Source organism: Rhizophagus irregularis, chromosome 18 (assembly GCF_026210795.1).
Source record: "Rhizophagus irregularis chromosome 18, complete sequence".
Taxonomy (NCBI): domain Eukaryota; kingdom Fungi; phylum Glomeromycota; class Glomeromycetes; order Glomerales; family Glomeraceae; genus Rhizophagus; species Rhizophagus irregularis.
The window spans coordinates 727768-739102 of record NC_089446.1 but is presented as its reverse complement, the minus strand read 5'-3'; the positions used below and the strand labels follow the sequence as shown (position 1 = coordinate 739102).

The window sequence follows — 11335 nt, the reverse complement described above, 5'->3', positions numbered from 1 at the left end:
TCATAAGATGAATATTTATGATATTCAGATCTCAAATGCATTGAAACTATAATATTTAAATATTATGTGACTTTTAGACAATTTTTTTTTACGTGTTATGGACTTTATTATGATTTCAGTTTATATTACAAAAATCAAAGTATTAGTTGAAAAATTAGCAAAAAGCATTTTACATGATCGGCAATTTATATCATGATCTCATAGTATACTCGAATCATGGTATAACGAATCGAAACTCATGACAGATTCGAATCACAAAATTCTATGGTCGAATATTCTAATTTACTTGATTTAAATGAACATTTGAATATCCTAATTTTAAACAGAATTTCTATTTAATAACTGAGAGTTGTTACGTAAATATAACAATAATTTATTTATTTCTTTGTTACAATATATGTATAAATACAGAATTTATTATATTTTTGTCTTAAATAAAATTCATCCTTTAAATACTACATTTATTTCTTTATTATTTGAAAAACTTCATAATCTTCTATAGTAAATTTACCTTCACTATTAGCTCTTATATTTTTTTCATAATGCCTTTTATAATACTCAGTGCAATTATAATCTTCCGATACACTTGAAGCACATATATTAATATCAAGACCAAAATATGGACCAGCTATAGATTCAAAAAATAACGCATATTCAGAATTTATTATTTTACTCAAAATTGCATCTTCAAAATTATTCTTATTTTTAAAAGAAAAAATAAAACTATCTTCGGCTTTACCCCAAGCCCAACCATAAGATTCCCATATTGATGGATTATACCCACCAATAATTTCTTCTGTTCCTTTTATTTTAATAAATGTAACGGTATTAGGTTTTTTATCACATAATTCATGAAACTTTTTAGGGGTAAATCCATCTCGGCTTCCTCTTAATAATAATTCAAATTTATATGGTAAATATTTTTCATTAAAATTGTTATTATTAATAACTATTTTATCTATCCATCTTGAAATAGTTGAAACAATACCAGAATTAACAATTAGTGAACAAATAACTTCAACGTTTTCATTAATTATTCTAGGAAGTTGAATGTTATGAGATGATACACTATCAGGATCTAAATAAAAGTTTAATAAATCTTCATAAAGTTGTTGATTTAGGAGTTTTTGATATGGACGAACTTTTTGTGAAAATTCTTTTGATGATAAACAAAATAATCTAACCAAAGGTAAAGAACTTTGTAGAGTACTTTTCATTGCTTTAAAATCATCATCAGACCAAGTTTTAGGATCTGGAATGAGAGTTGGATTTTTTGCAAGTCCCCATTTTAATACATATTCCCATACTTCAATCTCTTTCATTTGTAAATCATCTCTCTTAATAAGTGAAGTCAAAGATTTCTCAGAAAGTGAAGTAAAATTTAGCGATTTAAGTACTTTTTCGGGAGACCGAACCATTAAATTTGTACAAAATTCTTGAAGTTTTAATAAATTATTAGAATTGGAGCTAATTTGTTGAGCAAATTCAAAATGTTGTTCTAACCATTCGGATTTATTTTCAATTAAATATCCTTGTAAATAATCAACTAGTTCTTGAAGATTAAGCTTATCTGCAGTAGCCAAAACTTCAAGGTCTGATGTGTCTTTTTTATCCAATGAAAGAATACCACCATAAATATACCTATTATAAAAATAAAGTTATAATTTGATTATTAAAATTATGCATATCATAATATTTAACTTACTCTAATATAATTTGAAAGGTTTCCGGTGATGTATTTGATAATTTAATATGGACTAAACCGTTATCATTGTTCTTTTTGTTAGACTTTAATATTCGTCGTAAATATGGAGAACGGTAACACAAAATATTCATATGAGCACGAAATATTTTTACGTTAGGATCTTCACCAACTTCAATAGTGATATCATAGTATTCATCATCTTTTAATAATTCAATGTAATTTTGACTTAATTTCGAAAAAAATTGAGTAACCATTTTTCTTTTTTCTTTTTTTTTTAAAAAAAAAATATATAAAAAATAAAAATAAAAATAAAAATAAATAAAGTTTTATTTTATAACGTTTCAGGTAGTAGTACAATATACAATAGTAGTACAATTGTCTTCCGAAATAGGTATTTATTTTTTTTTATGAAAAAAATTCCCGCAGTATTTGAAGATCACAAATAAAGTGATAAAAAAAAAGTTTAGAATTTAATGATTTGTATCTTTCCATTAATTTAAACTTTTCCATATTAAAGTTAAAATCTGGAATGTTTGACCCTTTAACCGTTATATTTCTAGTTTTACAAGTAAAATTTCATATCTTTAGTTTTTACCTTTAACGAATTTTGCATGCAACATTTTGATAGGTGTAATGTTTATAAAAATGGTTCAAAAATAGTTATTAAAAATAATAATGCAGTTTTTTGATTTCTGATTCTTAACTATTCGATATAGAATAGCTAAATATTCACGAGTTGGCTTTTCTTGCTTCTCTTATTTTTTAGTTAATGCAATTATTCAATATCTTTCCAAATAATATAGTAGAATTTTCTAGAAAATCTGGAGATATGAATTTTTAATTAGGAAAATAAAAAGTTTTATTCAAAAGATTTATGGTAACATTAATCATGATTGTGGTGGAAAACCACGAACCTGAAAACATTAAAAGACAAATAATCAATCACGTTATATATATGAGATTTCTAGATATCTCGTTGCCGTTGCTTTTTTCTGCATTATGCAAACTTTATCTTCTATTTTAACTATTTTTATTAGGATCAAGATAAATATTTTTATTCCGTAGTAACTAAAAGAATTTTACATTTCGCTTTACACTAAAAGTAATGTGGATCATAATTTAATATTGTGATTTCATTCTACTAAAAATTAATGATATCATCGTTTTAATATTTCAATATATCAGTAAATAATAAAAAAAAAAATAAATAATGAAAGGATTTTATTGAAATCCTCGGAATTTTTTTGTTTTAATCTTTGAACTCAACTTTTTTTTGAGTGAAGAAAGAATAATTTTAATCTTTTAAGACAAAGATAAGTTATCATTTGATTATGTTTAATTTACGATTAACTTTTTTTTATTTTTCAATTTCTAAATATTTTCTTATTCAGTTAATTTTTGGTTGCGCCTAATTATAAATATTCCACTTAAATTAATAATTATTATAATGATTATAGAAAATAACAATAATTGATTGTCTTGAACTTGACGCATAACCTGTTTAATTTACTACAACATGGATAGTTTATTAAAAGTTAAAAGTTAATATTTGCATATTGAAAATAAGCCTTTAATCATCTTATTATAAATCAAAAATTTGTTTACTCATAATTCTAAATTCAATATAACAAAGCTTTTTACTTAAAATATAAATAATTTTCTTAGGCTAAAATTTGTTGTCTCAATTCTTTAAGTATGTTTAAAATTATTAATCAGATAAGTCATAATATTACTGTATTATGAATTATAATATTATACCAAATCTTTGTCTTTATTAAGGTAAAATCGAAGGATAGTTTAAAGTATAATTATATATTTATTTCATTATGATTTTATATAAATTCAGAACTATAATATTTTGTTATTAGATTTATCTTAAATACAATATATGTTTTGCGTCATATTTACTACATGATGATTACGGTTGTACAACAAACATTCTTGGCGTTTTTTCCCAATTAAAATTCATTTTTTCCTCTTGTTCTGACAAGTTTAATTGACCAAATTTTTCAAAGAAAAGTTCAACATTAAAATAATTAATAATGCCACCTCAAAATAAATTTGGACGATGTGAAAAATGTGACGAACAATATATAAGTAAAAATCATTCAAAATATAAATGGTGTAAACCATGTCAAGTGAATAATTTAAAATTATTTTATCAAATTGGACCAGTGAAAATGAAAAAATTGATGATATTATAATTGATAAAATAATTGAATGGATATATATATTAGTTATTTGATAGGGGTGTAAGAATATCACCGAACTGGTTCGCAGTTCGGTGATATTCTAACCCCATCAAATAACTGTGTTCGCAGTTCGATGATATTCTAACCCCTATCTAAAAACTGTGTTATTCTGCAGCCGCCAATGATCATCTTATAAATACGATAAACTATTGATTAAACAACGTCAAAAATATCAATAATAATTATGCAATAGTAGTTTATTTATAGCTTAATAAAAAGATTTCAGCATGATGAAAAAAGCATGATCCTATTTGGCTGTAGAATAACTTATGATAAATTTAATAATATTGAAGAAATAGGTGAAGGTTATTTCGTTAAATATTTAGCAATATGGAATGAAGGTCCATTATATTATGATTATAATAAATATGAATATCTAAGATTACAAAATAAAGAAGTTGCTTTGCTTGAGACACGAAATATTACTGATGAATCCTTAAAAAATGACCAAAATTTGACCAGAATTATAACCGGTTATGTACATGTCATGTGATTTATAATTTCGGTTGTAATTCTGGCCAAATTTTATAATTCCGGTCTAAATTATATTTTTTTTCATCGTTTTTTTGAAAATCACAAGGGAGAGGTATTTGATATAGAGGCCTTTATCGTTATAAAATATTAAAGAAAACAAGTTTTTTGTGCATGTTTAAAAAAATCTTACATTAAAATATTGCGTGCTAAATTCGTTAAAATCTCCTAACATCAGAAATTTAACGGCGACAAGAGTTTTTAAGAGAAATGTTCAGATTTTAACTTAGTAGGAAATGTAACCAAATTTTGATTTTTTTTATTTCTTACATTAGAAATACTATTTCTGCAGCTACCCTCGGATTACGTTAAAAAAAAAGTCATGATATTTCCGTTTTTTAGAATAAGGATTCTCGATTAACTTTATTGGAACAAGTATTGATTCTTCAATATTCAGAAAAAAATATATTTTCTTCGAAATTTAGGTAAAAAATAGCAAGTACTACACTATTCGTGATGTAATTTAACTTTTAATTATGATTCCTATTGTGAAGGTTTCATTGAGTGCTCTGTAAGAAATGTTTAATACATATCAGATATTGTTTTCCGTAAATGTAACATATTCACGATGTTAAGTTAAACAATGTTAAACAATGATGATATTCTTTATTTAATATTAAAGAAATAATACATTATTATAAAAAGACACTTTTTCATTTTATTAGTTAATAGAACTTTGTGTGAAATTATTGTTTCAACATGATTATATAAAAATCCTTTTTGATGAGTTAAGAAATAAATCATAGAAACTTGATTTTTCAACAAACTTGTATAAAAAGACCTTTATTTAATTATTTATAGTAGACATTTAGTATTATCTTAGTACGCTTTAAATATAAAATATTATACATTAATTTAACAAAAATAAACTAGTATAAGTTTGTTATGTTAAAAATAATTATTTATTTCTTTGTTAAAATGTTATAAATGACGTATAAATATTTTTATTATATTTTTTGCCTTAAATAAAATTCATTAATTAAACACTATATTTATTTCTTTGTTATTTTAAACACTTCATAATCTTCTATAGTAAATTTACCTTCACTATCTCTTATATTTTTTTCATAATGCCCCTTAAAATACTCTGTGAAATTATAATCTGCCAATACATTTGAAGCACATATATTAATATCACCACCAAAATGTGGACCAGCTGTAGGACCAAAACATAACGCAAATTTAGAATATATTATTTTACTCAAAATTGCATCTTTAAAATTATTCTTATTTTTAAAAGAAAAAATAAAACGTTCTTCGGCTTTACCCCAAACCCAATTAGCACAAGATTCCCAAATTGATGGATTATACCCACCAATAATTTCTTCTGTTCCTTTTATTTTAATAAATATAACAGTATTAGGTTTATTATCACATAATTCATGAAATTTTTTAGGGTAAATCCATTTCGACTTCCTCTTAATAATAATTCAAATTTATATGGTAAATATGATTCATTAAAATTGTTATTATTAATAGCAATTTTATCTATCCATCTTGAAATAGTTGAAATAATACCAGAATTAACAATTTGTGAACAAATAACTTCTTCGATGTTTTTATTAATTTTAATTTTTCTAGGAAGTTGAATGTTATGAGATGATACACTATCAGGATCTAAATAAAATAATAACATATCTTCATAAAGTTGTTGATTTAGAAGTTTTTGATATGGACGAACTTTTTGTGAAAATTCTTTTGGCGATAAACAATAAAATCTAACGAAAGGTAAACAATGTTGTAGAGTATTTTTCATTGTTTTAAAATCATCATCAGACCAAGTTTTAAGATCTGGAATGAGAGTTGGATTTTGTGCAAGTCCCCATTTTAATACATATTCCCATACTTCAATTTCTTTCATTTGTAAATCATCACTTTTAATAATCGAAATTAAAGATTTTTCAGGAAATGAAGTGAAATTTAATGATTTAAGAACTTTCTCGGGAGACTGAACCATTAAATTTGTACAAAATTCTTGAAGTCTCAATAAATTATTAGATTGTGAACTAATTTGTTGAGTAAATCCAAAATGTTGTTCCAACCATTCAGACCTATTTTCAATTAAATATCCTTGTAAATAATCAACCAGTTCTTGAAGACTAAGCTTATCTGCAGTAGCCAATACTTTAAGAAAGTCTGAAGTATCTTTTTCATCCAACGAAAGAATACCGCCATAAATATACCTATCACAAAAATAAATGTTATATTAATTTGAACATTCAAGGTCATGTCATATTATAATATATAAACTTACTCTAATATAATTTGAAAGATTTCCGGTGATGTATTTGGTAATTTGATATGAGATAAAATATTATCATTATTCTTTTTGTTTGAAGCTAAAGCTTGTCGCAAATATGGTGAACGATAGCATAAAATATTCATATGAGCACGAAATATTTTTACGTTAGGATCTTCGCCAACTTCAATGGTGACATCATAATATTCATCATCTTTTAATAATTCAATATAATTTTGACTTAATTTCGAAAAAAATTGCGCGATCATTTTTTTTAAAAAAAAAAAAAAAAATTTTCAGGCATGGTTTAAACTTAAATATTGATGTACGGTAGTACACAATTCATTACGTTCATTGCGTCACCTTGGCTTTACTAACGTTACTTCGGCACTTGATTGTAGATCACTATCTTGTGCAACGGAAAGTTTTAGAATATTGCGTAATATTTGTGAACTCCCAAAGTATATCAATCTGGATAATATGGTATCTAGTCAAAATATTCAATCAACTCAAGATACTGCAACCACCTCTTTTACCTCCACTTCTGATGTCTTTGAGCCCGGCTAACTGAAAAAATATCGCAAGTACTGGTGGAAAACCTCGAAAGCCAGGTGGGATGAGGCAACGTAAGTCATTTTATTATTTGTTTCAACAATTTGACTATCTTTATAAGCTAATTGTTGACTGTTGTTTATTGTCAAGTTTACCATATGAGCTTGCCACTAATTTTACAGAATTCGACATGAAGAAGTTGAATCAAGAATTCTCGAATTGTATTGGATGGATTGATACACCCGCTGAAAAAATTATTCTGCAATACTTCGACAATAACTGTCAAGGAATTAATAATAAAAATTATAAAAGACACAAAACATTAGTAAAACATTTGACTACTTAAATTAATGGTAACTGTCAATTATACAGAAAAAAATTTGAAAAGTTAGATGCCAACATACAATTCATAAAAAATAATATGTATTTCTTCCAGGGAACATTAACGGAAGAAGAACTCATCCGATTTTATCTAATAACTAAAAAGATTTTTATGTAACTATGTAAAGAATTGGGAATCTATCTAATTAAAAAAATTTTGTCATATTTAGATTACACTGTATAAATAATTTGAATTGTGTAACATTGATTTATCATATCATAATTAATTGACTACAATAACCAATCTTTAAACTAATACATTTCCGGTTAATTAAAAATTTAACTAGATTTTTTTTTATTCTGATGGATTAATACTAACAAAAAAAAAGTAATAATTTTTCTTCTTTTAGTTACCACGACTAACCATTTCTATAATAATAATTTTTATTTTTAGTCATTCTTTTTTTTTTAATTTTTGGAATTTTTTTTTTAACCCAAAAAATATTTTTTATTCTTTTTTTTGGTTTGGGTCAAGACTATAATCAGATTAGACTTTATATAGTTCAGTAGTTATATATTCACCTTAAATCTTTTTTTTTTAAAAAAAAATTTTTTTTTATTTGCTTCCATTTACTTATTTAATATTAAATAATTACAATAATCATGTATTTTTCCTAAAAAAAGATTTTTTAGAAAAAATGCAAAAATGCATCACATGGTTTCAGCTTTCTCAATAATTATGTATAATATCCGTATAAGATTAGATAACTTTTTAATGCAAAAAAAAATTTATTCGTGGCTTATGAGTTATGAAATGAAAAAAACTAATACTTTAAAACAAGGAGTATGATTAAAAATTTCTTCTAAAAAAGACTTACATCATTTATTCGTCTTCTCAATTGTTAATATTTCCTAATATAGAGATCAAAGATTTTATTTAATAATTTTATTAATCTGCTTATATATACTGACACAATTGCAATATGGATTAATAAAGTTAGTTCAATTATATAACAATTACAGTATTAATCCATTTATACATTAAATTTTATTAATATAATCTAATAAAGTTAGTTTTTTTTTTTTGCAAGAAACCAGCTGATCGGCGAAAGATAATCAAAAAAGTTAATATTTTTAGACTTTTTAGGATCTTTTCGACATAATGGTGTAGTTAGCCGAAAAACGGAGCCAAATTCCTGATTGCCGATCATCTGGAGCCAGTCCAGATCACGGCTAATTATTTGCCGGCTAACTACACCATAATTTGGATAAAATAATTTTAAAAAATTTTCATGAATGGCATTTTATTCGTTTCAGCTTCGGTCTGCAAGTACATAGATAAGCTCCTTTGGCTTCATTTCGGCTTTGAGAGGTAAAGCTTTTTTTAAAATTAACTTTGTAGAAACATTTTACTAACGTTTCTTTCATTATTTTTTTTTTTTTGTAGAAATTACCAGCCAGAACGAACTGGACTTTAAGGTGTGAACGAGCTGAAACTTTTTTTTATCTTTTTTTTTAATTTAAGAAACGTTTTAACGTTTCTTTTCATTATTTTTTTTTGTAAAGCGCCGGCCCGAATGAACCAGACTTTAAAGTAAGAAAGAGTTGGAATATTTTTTAATTTAAGAAATGTTTTAACATTTCTTTTCATTATTTTTTTTTGTAGGCGCTGGCTTGAACATGAAACTGGACTTTGGAAAGGGAGAAGGTTTTAAATTTAAGAAACAAACTAATGTTTCTTTTTCATTGCTTTTTGGTTCGAAATTTTTTTAAAAATTTGTTTATTTTGTTTTTTTTTTAATTTAATTTTTTTTTTGTAGGTGTCAGTTTTTTCGGCTTCGGGGCTTGGATCTGATAAGTTTCGATTCAAAATTTTGAAACATTTTTTTAATTTATTTTTTTTAATCTCTTTTTTTTTGTAGGTATTGGTTCTTTCAGTTTAGGACTTGGATATGTCATTCGAAACTTATCTGTAATAATATTTTTAATTTGTTTTTTTTCTATTAAAAAATTTTATATTTTTTTTGTAGGCATCCGGTTAATCATTTTTGCTGCACAAGCATGTGACTCTATCCAATCAAAATAAAGATAATCAAAGGTGGTTTCGTAAAATTTGAAAAGTGACGCTACAAGGTAGATTATGTATTTGCATTCACCAATATCCTGAGGCATTGTTGAATGAACGTCAAAGATATGGGAACTATTTATTTGTAAATAAGATTCAAAATGTTAGTACTTTCAGGAAACACTAATAGCACAAATATTAAAAGTACTTACAAATTGAGAAGAACCTTCTCACAGTATGACTTGAACAACACATTTTCAATATCTGACACATGTTCTAAAACTGCCTGCCTGAAATTATTCCCAGTTTTCTGTAAGTTATATCGATAAAAATTCCGAGAACAATGTTTTCCTTAAGAGTAGTGATTATATATCGTTCCAGGGCAGGCGTCCATACGGAAGGATTGTTATCACGTGAAGTGGACAACTCCCTAGCTAGTTCCTTGCCAATTTCCTTCATCAACTCCTCTGTTGTCATTCCAAATGCGCATATTATTGAGATTTCTTGGGAGTAACTTTACCAGAAAAAAATATACACTATTAGAACATTTCCCTGATATAGAGTAAGTAGAAAATCGGAACTTACTGTTGAAATTCTTCATTTCCCAATGGTCTCTTATTAGGTGTTGAAAGCAAATTCGTTAAATCCCGATGGACTTGGGTTGGAGTCCTTGGTGGTGCAAAGATCCATATGACTCTGGATAAGATTCCGTCCTCGTATCAATAGCTATTGAAGTCTACAGACAATAATAAAATGTGAATATCTAATTCAACAGATTTGGTGCATATACAGTATGTTAACTAACCTTAGCAGCATCATTGAATTCAAGAAAATTTTTCTTGGAATCAAAAATACTGCAACACGTTTGTATAGTTGCAGTACCTGCGCAGGACTGTTAAATCTATAAATATTGTGTTTGTATTATTCAATAATATAATAGCAACAGTACTGTACCTTTAACCATATGAGATAACTTTTACAATAAGATTTAATCGAAAGAAGAATACCAAAGTTCTGATTGATTTGATCTAAGCTCTCAGTGAAAAGTGAGAGAGCATGATCAAAATCAATCATCTCATTCTCAAGATTCTCATGAATATATTTAATGTAATTTTGAATACACCAGGTGGACGCGCTCTGTTTCATAAAGTATTCATGAACACTTGGTGTACCAGGTTTTACCATCTTGGCTGGTTCTGTTGTGTTCTGGTCGAGGTCCTTCTTGAACAACATGACGGGTCCAGCATTTAGCTGGATGGTATCTAATTAGACTTTATACCATGTATATTTTGTCTTTAAATATTATGATTTCCCGATTTCCAAAAAATAAATAAATAAATAAATAAATGTACCTGGTTTTACGAGATATATAAAGTGTGTGGTTGAAAAAAGACGCGGTTCACGTTCTACGATGAAATTCTCTTGTGATTGTGACAAAATTCTTAATAAAATTTTAACGTGAGAATTCAGAAGTGTTTTATTTTTATTTTACTGAAATAAAATCAGTATTTATATTGACAGGCTGGTGCATGATGTAATCAATGTTTATTTGATTATCTGATTATCTGAGGCACGTCAGCTGCAATCTGAGAAATCACGTGGACTTTTTTATGAATTTTGATAACAAATAAAATTATATAACTAAATTTATTGTTAAAATTTTATTTTTA

At 25.8% G+C, this 11335-nt stretch overlaps 4 protein-coding genes across 4 annotated transcripts; 1 reads left to right on the top strand and 3 right to left on the bottom strand.

Moving 5' to 3' along the window:
* Positions 1 to 461: 461 nt before the first annotated feature.
* OCT59_009792 (uncharacterized protein) lies at positions 462 to 1989 on the bottom strand (the record flags this gene model as incomplete). The annotated part of the gene is made up of 2 exons (XM_066132607.1): positions 1706 to 1989; positions 462 to 1641 (listed from the first exon to the last, which is right to left on the bottom strand). The coding sequence occupies exons 1-2, from the start codon at positions 1957 to 1959 to the stop codon at positions 462 to 464; spliced, it is 1434 nt and encodes a 477-aa protein (XP_066000234.1). The 5' UTR covers positions 1960 to 1989.
* A 2209-nt stretch (positions 1990 to 4198) lies between these two features.
* On the top strand, positions 4199 to 4450 carry OCT59_009791 (uncharacterized protein; the record flags this gene model as incomplete). Its single annotated transcript, XM_066132606.1, has 1 exon — positions 4199 to 4450. The coding sequence occupies one exon, from the start codon at positions 4199 to 4201 to the stop codon at positions 4448 to 4450; it is 252 nt and encodes an 83-aa protein (XP_066000233.1).
* A 1030-nt stretch (positions 4451 to 5480) lies between these two features.
* On the bottom strand, positions 5481 to 6996 carry OCT59_009790 (uncharacterized protein; the record flags this gene model as incomplete). The annotated part of the gene is made up of 4 exons (XM_066132605.1): positions 5481 to 5821; positions 5902 to 6362; positions 6540 to 6671; positions 6743 to 6996. 4 exons carry the CDS (start codon positions 6994 to 6996, stop codon positions 5481 to 5483), a joined length of 1188 nt encoding a protein of 395 aa, XP_066000232.1.
* Positions 6997 to 9941: 2945 nt separating this feature from the next.
* On the bottom strand, positions 9942 to 10850 carry OCT59_009789 (uncharacterized protein; the record flags this gene model as incomplete). The annotated part of the gene is made up of 4 exons (XM_066132604.1): positions 9942 to 10179; positions 10251 to 10361; positions 10471 to 10547; positions 10620 to 10850. 4 exons carry the CDS (start codon positions 10848 to 10850, stop codon positions 9942 to 9944), a joined length of 657 nt encoding a protein of 218 aa, XP_066000231.1.
* Between the last annotated feature and the right edge of the window lie 485 nt (positions 10851 to 11335).